The sequence below is a fragment of the Ambystoma mexicanum genome, chromosome 1p (assembly GCF_040938575.1).
Source record: "Ambystoma mexicanum isolate Mex_15411 chromosome 1p, UKY_AmexF1_1, whole genome shotgun sequence".
Classification (NCBI taxonomy): Eukaryota; Metazoa; Chordata; class Amphibia; order Caudata; family Ambystomatidae; genus Ambystoma; species Ambystoma mexicanum.
The window spans coordinates 411804118-411822468 of NC_090921.1; the positions used below are offsets into that span (position 1 = coordinate 411804118).

The following is an 18351-nucleotide window of genomic DNA, read 5'->3' on the forward strand; positions in this document are numbered from 1 at the left end:
TGCAAGAGATGCCCCAAGAGAGACCATATTACGAAGCAAGGTTAAGAACTTAGCAGCTAAATCGCAGATAATTCTAAAAAAATATTGTGAGTTTTCAATTTCCCCAGTGATATTGTTTTATCGCATGAAGGTGGTACCAATTCTGACCTATGGAGCCGAGGCATTTTTCACACTGCCAGCGGATGTTTGGCCAGTCCTGGAAGGCTCATTTTTTAAAAGGGTGTTGGATTTACACAGAGGTACACAAATCCAAGTAATACAGTCTCACTTCCATGTACGTGATGGTAGTATGGCAGTCTCTGGCCCTCTTTCGAAAATGCATATTACCTAAGCATCTATTAAGCTTCAAACTACTACAAGAAGCCCTATTTTAGGGCGAAGAAGGCATTCTATGTGAATGGAAGTGCATTTGCATGTCAATATTAGCTGGCCTGGAAACACCAGAGGAAACCTTGATTAACAATTCTACAAGAGTTAAAAACAAGCTGTGGATCCAAGATTGGATCAGGACGCAGCAGGAAAGACAGGCATACAAAGTATACGGGAAAGCTCTCCCTGAGTTCGAGCATTAAATACACTTCTCAAACACTTGCTAAAATTTCCAAGCAGATATCATTGTTCACAGTTCATGCGTTTACGATTGAAATTATACCCAACAAGAGAAATCCTGGGTGCTAGGTCAAAATCAAGTGGGACCGGCATGACCTGTAGACTGTGTGAGTGGAATTTCTACAGCACATAGTACTATTTTGTCCAGCAGTTACTTAATTGAGGACAACAATACTGGGAAAATTCACTTATGAGTGACCATCAACATCGGCAGACCAGTGGTGGATCCTACTGATACAAGGAGAACGAGTATCATTGACCTTGGCGCTGATCACCTTTTTGGAGGTCATCTTTACCTTAATCGACAGTTCATTTTTCATAAGAGCGAACTAACTGTCGCAGGACTTTTCTATTTTGATTTTCTTGTTGAGATTTTTTTTGTTTGCTTGTAAGAATGAGGTCTTCAAACATCCTAATACTGTTGATGATTGTAAGATTGGTAAGATGTTTTTTTAAAGCCAAACACTAATAATAAAAAAAAGAAAAATTATACTATTTATTAAAACTACATTAGCTATTTACATTTGAAGGTAGAAATTAAGGTTTTAAAGGTCATCTTCTGAGTCCCAGAGTTTACTTTCATCATCTACAAAATTGTTGTTATCACAGAGCTCTTCGTTGCCACCACTATTACACAGTCTGTGCACCTTAGTGACTGAGCTTGGCATTTGCAATGCACAGCACACCGTCCTTTGACGCATTCTCACCGTACCAGCTGTATGATTGATTGCAGTGCACATGGAAGTGTACAAATAGGAGAATATGGATTATCTGCCTTCTCACAACCGAATTGTGATGGCTCTGGAGATTCAGGCACTGGTGATCAGCGAGTCAACACTCTATCACCATATTATACGTTCCTAAGATGTTGTTGGCAGATTTTGACTTTGTATCTCTTTTGTGAACATCCACCAATGTAGTTGACCTATGTCTGAAATTCTTCTAGACATCCAAGTCTTCTCAAAGCTTAAAGGATTTATTTTTCTGAATTCTTGAAGACTTTTCAGAAAGATAGTTCTCCCTTCTTCATAAAACACTGGTACCATCACACCATGAAAGAGCATGAAGGTAATAGTAATGCCTGCACCTTTGTAGGCCTATAACAGGAGCACACACGTTTCAGCTCTATAAATCTTCTGTCAGTTCCAACTCCTGTGACAAACATGCTGTCAGATGGGAAAAACAGTGACCACCACAGTGAAAGTGCAAAAACATCGGTATTAGGTGAATAAATGTGGAGGGTAGTAGCACAACAACGTGATATATAAAGGGAATGAAGAATTATTTTTGTGTCTGCCGTCTCATGGGTGCTTTCAATGTTTCCAACATCATTTGCATCTGATGACATGCCTTCATTTCTTCAACTGGCTACAAGGCTACTTTTTATCCTCTGTGCATGCAGAAATGATAAGTTACTCACCGTAGTGACTAATGTACTCTTAGTCCATAGTCCCCTTTCCTCCATACTGTATGGGCGTCCCTTCCAAGGGACGGGAGATGGAACCTTTTTCACCAGAAAAAACCTTCCCCTTTAAATTTAGAGCCGCACGCTGCCCTGGCTCCGCCCCTTGGCGCTACACCTCAATCACCATTGACGCGTCGACAATAGATTTAACATTGCCTAATGACACCAGTATTATTAGGGGGGAGGTTGGTGGGATGTATGGAGGAAATGGGACTATGGACTAAGAGCACGTTAGTCACTACGGTAAGAAACCTATAATTACTCTTACGTCCCGTCCACTTTCCTCCATACTGTATGGGCGATTACAACTGATTGAAGCCCCAGGGTGGAGAGGAGGCCCTCCTTAAGCAAATAGGTTCCTGAGAACCGCCAGTCCGAAAGCCACATCAGATCTAGAGCCAGCATCCAAACAGTAATGTTTGTAAAAAGCAGAGGGAGAGGCCCAAGTGGCCGCCCTGCTTATGACTTGCCAAGGGACATGGCGCTGGAATGCGATGGCCGTTGCCTTGGCCCTGACTGCATGGGCATGCATGTTGGCCGGGAGTGGCTTGTGCTGGCCCTCGTACACTTCCTTGATGGCAGGGACCATCCAGCAGGATATGGAAGCCTTCGAGGCCTGATAGTCTGGCCTTGAGCCGCCGAAAGTGACGAACAGGGCGTCCGACTTGCGGAAGCCTTTTGTCCTGTCCAAGTAGAATTTCAGGGCACGCTGACATCCAGATAGTGCAGCACTCTCTGTGCTTTGTCCTTGAGATCGGGAAAGAACGTTGGATGAACTATTTCCTCGTTCAAGTGAAATGCAGATGGAACCTTGGGTAGAAATACCTGGTGCGTCCGCATGACTACCTTGTCCCTGTGAAAGGTGGTATATGGTTCAGAAGCGACCAGCGCCTGAATCTCGCTGACTCTGCGAACCGAGGTAAGACCGACTAATAAGGCCGTCTTGATGGTGACCAGCCTAAAGTCCACGGACCCCATTGGCTCAAATGGTTTGTGCGCCAGGGTGCCCAAGACTATATTCAGGTCCCACACTGGGTGCTGTCTCTTGATGGGCGGGTAGAGCCTCGCGAGACCAGTCAGGTGTTTCTTGTCGATAGGGTGAGGAGAAAAAAATGCCTTCCTCCGAGTTCCTGTAAGCCCCAATGGCTGCAAGGTATGTAGAATGTTTATGTTCATTAGTCGGCTCCACAGACCAACCGCAATACATCCTTTCCCAAACAGTTCATTCACAACTCATTCATACAGTCATCATGTTTACAAAGAAATAGAAAAAAGTGATGTTCTGTTTAGATCACCATAATAGGTCAGACAGTTGTAAATTAAACACTCAATTGTTTTACAATGTGCCCCTCTGTTGGTATTCAGGGGGTTTAGAAAACCATTGTCAACATGTTTCGGTTGAGTTCTCTTAACGAAGTTGAGACAGTCCCCTCGTGTCGTGACTTAATATTCAACCTTCTTCAGGACAGGAGAGCAAACGCCAATTCCGCGTTGCCTCTTGGTGAAAAACCAAAGGTGGGGGGTGTATGTGGCAAGAGAGCCTTTGATCTCCTCTGAATCTTTCAGGGGCTGGCGAACTGGTGGGGTGGAATAAATCCCGTCGTGAATGCTCCCAGCAGTGGCGCTTCACGTGATGGAGGCCTGTTATTTTAAAGGAAGAAAATAGTGTTTTCTCTTGTGGCCCAGTTAAATAACAAGGCAAGTCAATTCATGCAGGCAACCGCGAATTTAAAAACGCTTATATCAACCTTGTAATTCATCACGGTTGTAACTCGCTGGAAAAGAAATGCCAGTGGAGGAATTTCGCACAATTTACAGCCGTGGACTGAAATAGCCTGGTCTGGGCCGAGTGGCTGCCTTATTTTGGCCGCAGATAAAAGCCCAGGGCCCTGCTGCTTGGAAAGGCGAACAGTGACTTTCCAAGCAGCAGGGCCCTGGGCTTTTATCTGCGGCCAAAATAAGGCAGCCCCTCGGCCCAGACCAGGCTATTTCAGTCCACGGCCGTAAATTGTGTGAAATTCCTCCACTGGCATTTCTTTTCCAGCGAATTATAACCGTGATGAATTACAAGGTTAATATAAGCGTTTTTAAATTCGCGGTTGCCCGCATGAATTGACTTGCCTTGTTATTTAACTGGGCCACAAGAGAAAACACTATTTTCTTCCTTTAAAATAACAGGCCTCCATCACGTGAAGCGCCACTGCTGGGAGCATTCACGACGGGATTTATTCCACCCCACCAGTTCGCCAGCCCCTGAAAGATTCAGAGGAGATCAAAGGCTCTCTTGCCACATACACCCCCCACCTTTGGTTTTTCACCAAGAGGCAACGCGGAATTGGCGTTTGCTCTCCTGTCCTGAAGAAGGTTGAATATTAAGTCACGACACGAGGGGACTGTCTCATCCTCGTTAAGAGAACTCAACCGAAACATGTTGACAATGGTTTTCTAAACCCCCTGAATACCAACAGAGGGGCACATTGTAAAACAATTGAGTGTTTAATTTACAACTGTCTGACCTATTATTGTGATCTAAACAGAACATCACTTTTTTCTATTTCTTTGTAAACATGATGACTGTATGAATGAGTTGTGAATGAACTGTTTGGGAAAGGATGTATTGCGGTTGGTCTGTGGAGCCGACTAATGAACATAAACATTGTATATATTTTTGTATGACATATGCATTTGTACAATAAACAGAAAACTATTATGATATGAACAATAGTCAGCTGTCATCTCTAGTCTAGTTGGCCCAATTTCCTTTATCATATTACAAGATTGCCTGGAGGGCCATAGACAATAATCAGGCTCCCTTTTTCTATCTCTGCAAGGTATGTAGGGCAGGTGTCGACCTGTACGCCCGAATGAGCGAGGTGCGGCGAAAAGGAGAGCACGTCATCCAGATTGCAGGCCAAAGGGTCAATTCCCTTGGAGTCTGCCCAGAGGCAGAACCTGGTCCATTTGCTCTTGTACTAGGCCCTGGTGGCTTTGCTCCTGGCGCCCGGTATGATCTCCAGATTGGCCTGTGAGAGGCTAAGGTGCCGAAGCGTTACCTGCTAAGGTACCACACTGTGAGGGCTAATTTCCCTGGCGTGGGGTGGATGATCCTGCCCCCCTGCTGCGCTAGAAGATGCGCTGAGCCCGTCATGAGGTGTATCGGGGGCACCTCCGAGAGGCTGAGGAGCTCCGAAAACCATGGTCTGGCCGGCCACCATGGAGCAATCAGAATGATGCAGAGCCGGTGCGACTCCTTGATCTTGCAAAGTACCCTGTGGATCAGGGGGGTGGGTGGAAAGGCGTAGGCCCTCATGCCGTTCCACTGGAGGTGAAATGCGTCTGCCAGAGAGCCGGGGCCCTGACCCTGCCAGGATGCAAACTGGGGGCACTTCTTGTTGTATCAGGTGGCAAAGAGATCCACTTGGGGAGACCCCACCTGTTGAAGATCTCCTGAATAATGAGGTTGTTTAGCTGCCGCTCGTAATTGTCCGCTCCCAGCCTGCTGAGCCTGTCTGCCTCCATGATGGATTCCCCTGGCAGGCAACACCATTTCTGGAAGAGCTCCCTCCACCTGGCTAGTCTGTTCTTCAGCGCCTTCGAGGACAGCGATTCACACGCCGAACATGATTGCCAACCATTGTCTGGGCCAAGGCAACGTAGGGAGAGGGCGTGGGGGTCTGAAGTTGGGAAGAGCGCGTTGCAGGATTGACACCTGCTGAACCCTGTAGAAGTCGACATGTACCAGGGAGGAGCATGACGCCTGAGGACCGAGTACCTGAATGATAGAAAAGACAAAAGAAAAAGACAAAGAGAAGAAGTATCCGTGCGTGGAATTACATGGCCGAAGCCAAACCCAGGAACACTGGTGAATTCGGCCCGTCTCCGTCGACGTGGAAAAGGGGGCTGGGGTGTGGCGCCGGAGGGCGGAGTCAGGGCAGCGCATGCTCCCTGGCCCCAACCGTGCGCCTCTAAATTTAAAGGGGAAGGTTTTTTCTGGTGAAAAAGGTTCCATCTCCCGTCCCTTGAAAGGGATGCCCATACAGTATGGAGGAAAGGGGATGGGACGTAAGAGTATTGGTTCCTTCGGGAGATAAACTGGTACCTCATCTTTAGTTTTAGACTGCAATATGATGGTTCTCGGGGAACATTTTTCATTATCTGTAGAATCTGTGATTTTGTACTCAAACGGTGTTGCTTTCCTTGCTCTTTTCCTTCGCATGGAGTTCTCAATTGCATTTTCTAGGTAGGTTTCAACTACTAAATGAGTTTCATAATACTTGAGCAGATACACTTTTATTTTCTCGTTAAATTCAATTTCAATGTCCTGGCATGTCTACACATATAATACTTTCCGCAGTGCTTGCAATTCTGCCATTCGGTCAAGGGCAGCTGCTGACTAGGTTTGTTCGGATACAGAAAATCTGTCCTCAGTAACAAATGAAGAGACCTCCGTCATGTTGTTTCAAACCTCAGAATGCTGTTCCTCTTCCAGTATATTCATGAGCTTGCTTTTTATGCAGTTAAAATCATTACACCATTCACGTTGAACATTGAAAGAGGTACTGCAGAGGATTCGGAATTACTCAAGCATTCCTGTAGATCAATGTTAGTTCGACTTCGTGAAGCAATTAGCAAACGTGTGAACAAAGAACAATCTGCCTTTTACTGCACTATGGTGTCTGATACTTTTGTCTTAACTTTGCATGCCCATTTACACAGCTAAAGGTGCTCTTTCTTCATTGGTGCCCAGAGGCTACAACTGTCTGATTTAATCCGGTCTTTAAAGCTGTTGTACATTTGGCAACCTTATTCTGTCATTCTTAATGTGTCCTCCTGACCTTTGTCCTCAAAAACTGCCTTTCTCAAGAGGTTGACAAGTTCTTTTACATCATAATTCACAGGATTAGTCAATGTCATGATTGAGTTATAGAGTTGTAGATCTGTTGAACATCTTCCTTTTGGCATGTTGCTTTGGATGTTGCTAGGTGGTGATGTTTTGACTGTTCGTCAATCTGTTCGTCATCTGTAATTCCTACAATTGTTTATGCTTCTGTAGACAGCCTTTACAGCTCAGAAGAGGCAAAAAAGAATCATGCTATAGCGTGTTTCTTTTGAGTACTATTAATCACACAACCAAGTACTTTCATTGCCCCGTTTTGATGTTCCAGAGCTTCATCTGAACCTAAAGCACCAAAGGGTACTTTTGTCTTGCTTACTATCAAATTGTCTTTCTGGAACTCACTCCACAAGTCCGGGTTTTTGCTTTCAAGCAGTTTAATTCCTGCCAAATAACATTCTATCCTACTTGAGTAGTTTATCAAATCGAGGACAAAAAAGTGCTTAACAAACTCTTCAAGTGATGCAGGGTGTAAATCCCAGTTTGCAGTTCGGACGGATCTGATAAATAAAAGCATTGTGTCCACCATATAAATGTTGTGCCCACCATATAAATGTACTGAAGAGCTACTGTGAGTGTTGATTTTTCTTGAGAGTCTTTAGCCTCAAATCCTTATATCACATTCAAATATGTCAGAACAGTCACAACGTAATTAAATTATGACTGATTTTGTTTCTTGGGAATTATGCACTTTTATGCTCAGGTTCCATCCTTTCCCTGATTCCAACATGCTCTTTGTAGAATTCAACGATGATACATTTGAAAGTGCAAGCCTTACTGTCACCGATACAGAATACCACAACATATCTTTAGATGTAATTACATATTTTGTGGCATTCTATACTAGTCCTTAATTGCTGAATCTTATAGATTTTTTGCAATCATCGACTGATTTTGCAGTTGCATTCACAGATTGTTTTCTTTCCAAAAACTGCTTTGCACCCATAGGTCGTTTATGGAATCATAGAATGCTGTGCTTCCTTTTACTGTTTCCGGACCTAGAGACTACATTCGTAGATTAAATGCTATTTGCATTCATGCATTGTTTTGCTTTCATGGACTATTTTACCTCTGTGGACGGTTACTACACTCATAGATTTATTGTTGCGTTCCATTTACTTCTCCCTGAACAGCACACCTCTTAGATTGATGACACTCACATATTTTCCTCTCACTGACTGCGATTGCATTCCATCACATAGTTACCTATGGAGAGGAACTGGGGACCTCCAGATCCAGAAGAAACTAGCAGCTGTGTGGCATGACTTCTGGAGGTGGTATATGGAAAAGGCCCCAGAGCTCATCCGTTCTCTACACGGATTGTCCCTCTCACTTCCATGTTGCAGTCTTCCCTTTGAGGAAAAGATCTATGCTGTATCCCATCAAGAGATGTGTCTCATGGGAAATAATTGACAATACCCAGTACTAATATTATTTGAGGCAAACAGTGTTAATGGAAAGAATACCCATATAAATCAGCCCCAGAAAAGGGTTGCCTGGCGACCCAGCCATCTTCTGCATCTCAAAATACATCATGAGCCGCTATTGAGATGGGATGCCCATCTGGCATGCCTGAGCATCCCCATAGATGGAATAATTGAAAAAAAGGGAGAAGACACTGCTATCGCTGATACTAATCTAACCCAGAACATCACTTTAGGTCATGAATACTACAACCAAAACCTAGCATACGGACACCTTATGACCCCAAAGACACTGTCAGCGATATACATTCTTCCTTCTTTTGAATCACATTAGATCAAACTATTCATCACCAAACACTGCCCTCATAGCACCCTTTGAGCCAGGAAGAGAATGTCAATCCTAAGAGGCAACTGCTCAGCCTCTACGAATAGGATTCCAAAATACACAAGACTGCCATCAGCATCATTTCCGCTAAAATAAATCTTGAATGATCCACCTGAGGACCTGTTGAGAGGACAGACGGCAACTGCTGAACTAACTGCTGCTTAATCAAAGCCCACTCCATATCATAGTTTGGTTAAGGAGAGGCGTGTATTGGTTACTTTAAATCATATCTGTCAATTCTATGTTTGCAGCAGCCGAAATAGAGCTTGTGATGTGTTAAAAGTTGAAGCAGATGGGTTTAGATTGGTATTGGTTGTAAGAAGATGTATTGAGATGAGCAGCTTTTATAAACAGTCTGGTAAGTGATGAGTTGGCATGGTTAAATGGTGTTGCACAGGAGTTGTTAAGGCAGATGTCTTGAACTCAAACATTTTTATGCAATTTTATAATATTGAGAGGAGGCAAAGAGGATGAGTGAGTGTTCTTTTCAAGTCATGGGAATTGGTTAATTTGTTAAAATATGACAGCCTCTCTGCTGAGAATAAACAAGGGTCCATTAACATGTTTTATGGGAGGTTCCCCTCTCAGGAGGGTCTACAATCACGGTTTAACTCACTGGTATTTACCAGAGGAGAAATTCCTTTTAAGATATCAGTCTGGTCCCTCCCACAAGGATGGCCAAGCAATGAAATGCAATCTCAGCAAATACAGACAATTCTCCTCTGAACAAGAGTAGCCACTACTACCTCTGTCAACATTGTTTAACTAAGGCTTAAGCGTTAGGTCTAGGCAACTACTGTTAATGTAGAAGGGGGTGCATCTGAAAGGATGAGGTTGCGTATGAGGGGCGAGTTCTGGAATTCTGAAGCAGAGTGGGTATCTGGCATGAACAACCAGTAGCTGAAGGCACCCATTGCTTTGATGCGGTTGGGACAGAATGCAAGCAGACATTCAGATTAGTAGTGATCATGAGTGTTTAATGTGTGCCAGGGTGGCAAGAGCTGCAGAGTTAGTGCCATAACAGCAGAGTGTGTGATAGTGAATGTTTTAGGAGCTCATTCAGTATAGTCTGCATCTGTTTATCAGAGCTACACTGCAACTCACAAAGACAGCTCAGTTATTCTATAATGCTTTGCCTTTCAGGTAGAGCCCACCAGCAAATATGCAAACCAGTGCCAGTTGGTCTGGGGTTGACCAGTACAATAGACAGCTGACACTTTCACTTCTGTGGAAAATCAAGCCCTTCATCCCAGAAAACAACTTCAGATCCCCTGTCCAAGCCTTGGTCCTCTCCCACCTGGATGGTGGCACTGCAGTGTCCTTTTGGAAGGCCTTTCTGCGACTACCCTGGCACCTCCTAGATGTGTCCTGCATGCTACAGCCAGACTCAATGGATTCTGCAAATTCAACCACATCACCCAAACCCTCATCGAACTGCACTGGCTTACGCGGCAAGCCGGTATCATCTTCAAATCTTGTTGCATTATCTGCAAGGCTGTCACCCGGAAGTCACCAAGCTACCTCACAGAAGAAAATCAGCATCTCCGGAGCCCTGCAATCCACCAGAAGGAAGTACATGGGCAGACCTGAACTCAGGGGTGTCTACGCTCCACGACGCTGAAATCTGCTCCCCATCAACATCAGACTTGTCCCATCGCATCTACAGTTCAGGAAAGAGCTCAAGACCTTCCTCGTCAGAGAATGGCTCCTCCCTAACGCTTAGGTCCACACACCCTGCACTCCCCACCCTACCTTAGACTTCGGTGATCTGCTCCACACTGTCTCCCCCCTTGGTTGCTTGTAGATCCTTTGCTGCCAATTGCCCCCCCTCGCCCTGCCCTATTAGCTTGCTGCTACCTTTTACTCTGCGTCCCTCACTGTGTTCTTCCACCTATGATTGTAAAAGGCTCTGTGGCTTCCCGAAGCTAGGTTTGCGCAGAATAAATGCCCCTAACAATAAATACCCCTAATGAAAATAATAATAATAATACTATTAGAAACTAAAAAGTGACCTGCAACTCTCGCGGGCCACGAATCAAACAGCCAAAAGGTACTAATGAATTGGTATCATTACAAATGTAGGTTTGATTGAAATCATCTCTCAAAAAAGCTCTGCAACCCTGATCTGATTCTGTGGGGTAATCCAGTCCATTACCTGTAGAACTGTAACTGATTTCAAGTCTTAATACCAGGAATGAAGTTCCCCTCCAGGGAAGCAAAATATTAGTGAGATGAGATGTACAAAGACCATAGTAATCAGCAGACGTGCAGCCAGAGAACATGAAAAGAAAAATACTGTTCCTCTCATGTATTTACTCGACTAATGTAGTCTTCATGTGTGTAAAGACTGCTTTCATTTGGCATCACAACACACACAATGTAGACTCTTGTTGACTGTGCATTCCTTTCTTAGATGGTAGATCCTTTGAAAGCACGGTCAGATAAAGAGAGGACTGTTTCAAAAGAACCCAGAAAGCTAATTTGTAGTATACCAGTAAAAACGACTCTGAGTCCCAGGGCTAAACAGGATGACAACAGTTTATTCCGATTTGTATTTACCAGCTCACACAAAGCGGGGAAGAAGGGAAAACATTCCAAGACCTAGTGCCTCCAACTCAATCGCATCCAGATGCTCGACATAATGCAGAGTGTTAAAAAACGTACATTTCTCCTGTTGGGCACATTTTCATACCAGGGTTTTCATATATTTTAATTTTGCTACATCCAAGTTGTGCATGATCAGCAAAGCGTTCTGTCTGCATAATCTAAATGTTCACCTTTTTTACGGCATCCGTTTTTAGAATCAAAAGCACTTGTATCAAAAGCAGATACATCATTTTGGGAAAAGTTTAACTTTATAGGCTAAAGTACAGCATTCTACAAACATTTTTGAAAATCTCATCAAGCAAACTCAAAATAGTCATGTTTTAAAGCCAAAAAAGTAACAATATTTCAGGGCATAAACAGTTGGTCCGAAGGGCTACATGAAATGAAGTGTATACCATACAACATGGTTGGTACACATGTGCATAAAAGTCATAAGGGAAAATGGAATCAAATGTATAACGGTCCATACTCAAAACCGCATGCAACCAGCACCCCCAACATGGAATACATCTGCATGAAGTTCAGAGGGACACATGGTAGTAACAGGTATACTGTGCAACATAACCAGACAAACTAGGCATCCTGCCCTCACACTCCCCCTCCCCCCAGACCTGTAGCCCTATCCACCAACCCCGACTGACCATTAAAAGCGACACAAACAAACACTATCAAAGATGATGTATTGGTAGTATGTTCAATAAACAGCACGAGGAATAAGTCATATACTGCTCAACAAATGATATACTAAAATAAAGTTTAGCGCAACACAACAAACTATCCAATATGGTTTGGTAAAAAAATCCAAGTCTCTATGGTCCGTTAAATGAATTCCGTCTTCATGGAAAGGTTGAGTGTCATTGCTACAGATAGTGGCGCAAGTGGACCACCCCGTGATTACACATGAAGGACCCACATGCATTTGTTCACATTCTAGTGAGCTTTATGGCCTTCATTATCTTGCAATGTACAGCACCTGCCTGAAACATTTGTACAGATCAACATAGTGGGCTCCCCCAGTCCCTTATCAGCAGGGAAGGTATGTGTAAGGAGGATAGGAATTGCAGGGTGATCTGTCCAGTCAAGTGGGATCGGACTGAAACATTTTACCAGGGGAGACGTGCAGGAAATGCGATCTAGTATGTTTCCCCTAATGTGTGTGGGGTTCAGTACATATTGTTTTAGGTTCATGGTTTCCGAGAGATGACAGAGCACCTTATGGTGCCCTTGCTCGTTTGGGTTCCTGGTAAATTGAGATCAACAAGCAAGATGTTTGTTGAGTGTATGTTTGGTGCAGATATTATGAGATTAGAAATATCATCATGGAATGACTTGCACTTGTGTGGTGGGCGATAAGGAAGATGGCAAGTGGCATCCCGTCTGATAGTAGGCAAGGGTGGAGCTCCATGGACATTAACACTTGCTTAAGCAATGTACAGGGCTAGCTGGATTTGTGGATGGCTGCCACACCTTTCCCTACATTCTCCATGTGCCATTTTGGGTGCTGCACCTGGTTGGGATAAAGACATGAAAGATGTGGAAGGGGAACAGGGAGGGCCATGTTTTGGTTATAAACATCAAGCTCATGAGTGGAAAGGAGTTTAGTCATGTCAGCAGTGTGAAGAACAGCCAAGTGAACATTGATTAGCATTAGGCTACTACGCAAGAGTGGTGAGGGGCAGCGGGGGGGAGGGATGAGAGGGTTGTGAATGAGGTTGGTTTTGTGAGCATTGTTGGGCTTGGGCTCTTGAGAGCGTGGTAATGATATGTGACTATAGGGGGTGGCTCACTGTCTCACCGATGTTTAAAAAAGTCAAGGGTTCCTGCCCTTGAATCTGTTCAGATCCTAACAGGTACAAACAGATGTTGACTTTTTTTGCATCCATAACTGAAGGTGCCGGTGATGACAATGCTTAGGGAAGGCTGGATATAAGAAAGTGCAAGTTACCCCTGATTGGCTGGTGGGCTGAAGGAGGTGGAGTTGGTCACTTAAATAGAGTCACCTGTTTGGGCCTGGTGGAAGAGCATAGGTGAGAGAAACTGCAGATGAAGTGGAATGTTAGTAGGTACTGCGCAAACATCCTTTATAAGTGATACATTCACAATGGAGTGAAAAGGGATTTCTGATAAACCAGATTGTGGGAAAAAGAAGCTAATATCTTTGACAAATGAGATCATTTGAACTCTGCTGTAGATTTAATTCCTTTTGACTCCTCACACCCAGGAAATGTAGGGAGTAGCGCAGTGTAAGACTGTGTAAGGAACCTACACAGGTTTTGGCAGAGTTTATACATAGCAGATGTGATTAGCTACAGGAAAACTACCATAAAGGAATATGGTCATCTCTTAAAAGAGGGTTATGGCTGCCAACAGTTAAGTCTCTCATGGTAACAGAATGCTTGTAACAGGGTTTTGACAAACATTTCCTGTCTGCAGTCACTAGCAAGGGAAGATTTCTCCGACAAAGCTCCTGGTAAAATATTTTGCAAGCCATATAAGTATCAAATAGATCATTGGAATCACAAAGTAGAAATAACTGTATGCATATGTCATTTTGTAGGTAATACTGCTCTGTACTGGACCACTAAAGACATACAAAGATGACATAGCAGTACATTATCTTTTGTGACTTCCCACGGCACGTTGTCCAAAATTTGATAACATACCCTGTGTATGTACTTATATTTGTATTTATTTGTGTTTATACCGCACTTAACACCAAAGCACCGCACCACGTAGCAAAGTGTACATAAAGGCTGATATGCTATGTCAACTTGGTATTCTTTTTGTCATTAGGATAAATGGCCTGAATTACTTGGAACTGACACTGAAATAAAGGAAATCTTTCATTCGGCAAAGAATCCCGTAAATAATATCTGAACAAAACGCTTACAGAAGGGACTTCATCAGAAGTGGATTAGCCTAAAAATTGCAATGATTGCTTACCTGTTCCAGACTTTCAATGTCTGGTCTGAAGCCCGACAGTAAAGGCACCTCAAGAACTACCATGTTCGAAGATCCAGAGTGAAGCCACCTAACAGAAAAAAACAGAAGACATGTCAACCCAAACACTTTTCTTTTTATATAGTACATATATCATTTTAGATGTGTTGTGATGATAATGAATTGCTCTTGATTTTAAAATGTTTTAATGTTGTATTTATTGTGTTTTCTATCTTCTGATTCTATTTTTGTAAAGGTTTAAACACACCGTATACAAATAAATAAATAAATAAAGTTGTGTCTGCAAATATGTCCTTCACTTGACAATGGTAAATATGTTCTTCCAAGATGAGTGTGTGAACGAGCATGAATGTCAATAAGCTCCAATGGCCTTTTCCTATTCTGTTCTGCTTTTCATACAGTCAAAAGGGTTGTGGCTCAGTTCGTCGGAATTTGTCCCTAGGACACAAATCGATTCAAAGCCTTAGGCCTGTTTTCCAAGAATGTGACCAAAGTCGACATGGGTTGTTGTCATTTTTCCCAATCTACAATGTAGTTTAATTGGAAAAATCGCTGACGTGTCCCTGACACAGATAGACATTTTTAGAACCAACAATTAAAAAATGTGTTCTGATGTATAAACACATAATAAGCATGATATAGGATAATTATGCTAAGGAGATCATTATAAGTTTGGCGGTAACAGTAATTCTGGTAATTTTTACAAAATATCAACGGAATTACAAACTGGGAGGCTCAGCGATAACATCTCAAACCAGTTCAGAGACAATGTGAAAAAAATCCAGCAAGCCACAAAGGCCTTACTTAAGGAAAGACATAAAGATGAGAGCATCCAAGGAGCATGCGGTGTGCGTGGAGCCAGAGGGTAGGATAGTGAGGGAAAGGGAGTCGCATAGGTTGCAGAAAGGTCCTGAGGAGTCAGGAGAGTCCAGATGGATGTTGAGATCACCCAACAGTAGGAGATGAGAGGAGGAGGAGGAGAGTGGAGAGGAGGCCAGGTCAGCCCATTCCGAGAGGAAGAGAGTGGACTGTCCAGGTGGCCGATAGAAGGTGGCCATAAGGAGAGAAGATTTAGGAGATAGTGAGAGCCTGCAGACTAGGCACTCGAAGGAGGAGTAGGCCTGAGTGGGGATGATGGACACAGGTGTTCATTCTGGGAAGATTAACGCCTCTCCCCCCCTGTCTTCTTTGGCCTGGGCATAGAGAGGATTTTGTAGCCTTCCGCTTTCCCACTTTCACTCAGGCTGGCCTCCCTTGACCCTGTGCCCGCACCCACCTGCGAGGCAAGAAACCTTGGAATCATTTTTAACTCCACTCTCTCCTTCTCCTCTCACATTTCGGACATCTCTAAAAAATCTAACTACCAGCTACACCTCCTCAGAGGTACTCTACCTTTCCTCACTTTCCCCCAGCAGCTCACTGTCTCCAGAAACCTGGTTCTCTCTAGGCTGGACTATTGCATCAGCCTCTTCCTCAACCACCCTTCTTCTGCCCTGCGCCCTTTGCATCTCATCCAGAACTGAACCGCAAGACTTATCCTTGGCTTCAAGCCCAGGGACCACATCTCTCCGGCACTGAAATCCTTTCACTGGCTCCCTGTGGCTGCAAAGATAAAGTTCAAGACCCTCTGCATTGTCCACAAGGCTTTCTGGGGCCTGGGACCTACCTATCTGCAACACTATCTACCTAAATACTGTCTCTCACGAGCCCTCCGCACTTCTACCTCCAACCTTCTGCGAGTGAACCGGTTCTAAAAGCAGAGATTTGGAGGGAGATCCTTACCCCCAGAAGGTGCCTCCCTCTGGAATAGCCACCCTGCCACCCTCTGTCTTGAGCCTGATCTTCTTAAATTCTGGAAACTCCTCAACACCTTCCTCTTCTCCTCTTCCTTCTCTCTCCCTCTACCCTGCTAACCTAGCTCTCTGCTCTTTCCCTCTCTCCCTCCTCTTTCTTAGAGCTTGCTGACTGGCCTTCTGGTGTACCTCAGAGTCTCACAGGTCCCGGGCACCCCTGCCAGTCCTCTTTCACTCTTGCCTCAGGGCCCTACACCCCACCCACATTCACTGCACTTGAGAAATAACCAAAGAGAGTGTCTCTCTCTGTACTTACTAGAGGAAAAACAACGCAAGTAAACGTAGAGGGGAACTACTGTACTTCCTTATATGTAAGGATTTATATGTCTTGATATTCTAAATGTTAACGAAACAATGTTAAGAACAAAATTCTATAGAGCCTCTGGGGCAAGAGAGACACTATCACTTTTTTCATGGGTCTGGTGACTTTGAAGCTGAGTGGCCGTGCTGGGTATGTTACTGCAAGAGTAGAGGAGAGCTTTGGGTGGGTTGAGAGAAGAGAGTGGTCAGTCCATGATAGAGAGGTAGTGAGAGGGGTAGAGAGAGGGATGACAAAGATGAGAGCATCCAAGGTGTGGCACGCAGTGTGCGTGGAGCCAGAGTGTAGGATATTGAGAGAAAGAGAGTCGCATAGGTTGCGGAAAGGTCATGAGGAGTCAGGAGAGTCTAGATGGATGTTGAGATCACCCAACAGGAGGAGATGAGAGGAGGAGGAGAGTAGAGGAGGCCAGGTCAGCCCATTCCGGGAGGAAGATTGTGGACTGTCCAGGTGGCCGATAGAAGGTGCCCATAAGGAGAGAAGATTTAGGAGATGATCAGCATCACTCCCCCACTGTCTTCTTTGGCCTGGGCGCAGAGAGGATTTTGTAGCCTTCGGGGAGGAGTGTGTCAAAGCTCATGACAGAACTATCCTTGAAGCATGTCTCTGTGATGGCAAGCACATCAAGGTCCATGAGTTCAAGGAAGTTGCAGATATCAGACTAGTGTTTGACAGCAGAGCAAGTGTTGAGCATGGCAATGTGGAGCAGTTTGCCATCTTTGAGGGTGTTCCATGGGAGGGTACAGGGAATGATGGTCCCCCCAAGGGAGGTAGGAGGGCCAGAGGGATAGTGGAGGATGGCGGAGCAGCCATGGCCGACAAGGGTGCCAGGACAGTGTGGCAAGGTAAGGATGCCAATGCAGAGGAGGAAGGCACAGTGGGCAAGGGATCCTGTGTAGAGGTGGAGGAAGGCACAGTAGGCAAGGGGGCCTGTGCAGAGGTGGAGGAAGGTACAGTAGGCAAGGGAGTCCGTGCAGAGGAGGAGGGTGGCACAGTAGGCAAGGGAGCCTGTGCACAGGTGGAGGAAGGCACAGTAGGCAAGGGAGCCATTGCTGAGGAGGAGGGAGGCACAGATGGTAGGGGAGCATGGCCGGAGTGAGAGGTGATGGCCCAGAGCTTGTGCGCCTGTCTCCCTTGTTGATCAACTGTCCACAAGTTGAGCAGTGGTCGCAAGGAGCCACGGCAGGGTCCCTATCCATCCCTTGAGTGCCTATTTTGACAGAGCATACAATACACACTTGCTATGGAGCTCATTTCCTCTGTCAGAATAGTCACCCTGTCAAAATGTGTGCAAAGTATTGAACAGTTTTATTGTTTGTGCTTCGACTGTAGTGGAAAGGTAGGAGGCAGGTTGGACTGGTGTGATCCACTGTTGAAGGAGGTGTGGAAGATCTTGGGGCACTGTGTGAAGTGTATGGTGGTAAGGAGCGTTGTGTGTGGTGTAAAGAAGGCAAGTGGGTGGGTTGTGGGAGAATTATTCGTATTGTACAGTGCCCTAAGCAGTGTTAGGCATGGAGACTTCAATGAACCTTAGTCTTCCATTCTGGCAGAATCTCACTCGCATTTATCTTCCCATATACCTCGGTGCCACGGTGTAGTGCGTGCAACTCTCCTTACAACCGTGCAGTACAAACGGTGGGCCGCGGGAACAGAAAACATCACGGATTACAATTGTGTCAGCAGAACTGTGCCATTGACACAAGGTGACCTAATGTGTCCTTCACCTCTTTCCCTGAAAAGTATGTGTCAATTACGTAATTACCTACTGTTTTCTCAAATGTGAAATGCATGTAAAATTGGTGTCAATGCACTTGCTGTGCTAATGGATAAACTG

At 44.7% G+C, this 18351-nt stretch overlaps 1 protein-coding gene across 2 annotated transcripts in view; it reads right to left on the minus strand.

The window, feature by feature from the left end:
* CPAMD8 (C3 and PZP like alpha-2-macroglobulin domain containing 8) overlaps positions 1-18351 on the minus strand; it is a 1947746-nt gene that overhangs the window by 274988 nt on the left and 1654407 nt on the right. For both annotated transcript variants that reach the window (XM_069649211.1, XM_069649210.1), the window contains exon 36: positions 14328-14415. In XM_069649211.1, coding sequence (XP_069505312.1) covers positions 14328-14415 — 88 coding nt within the window. The remainder of the gene's footprint in view (positions 1-14327; positions 14416-18351) is intronic.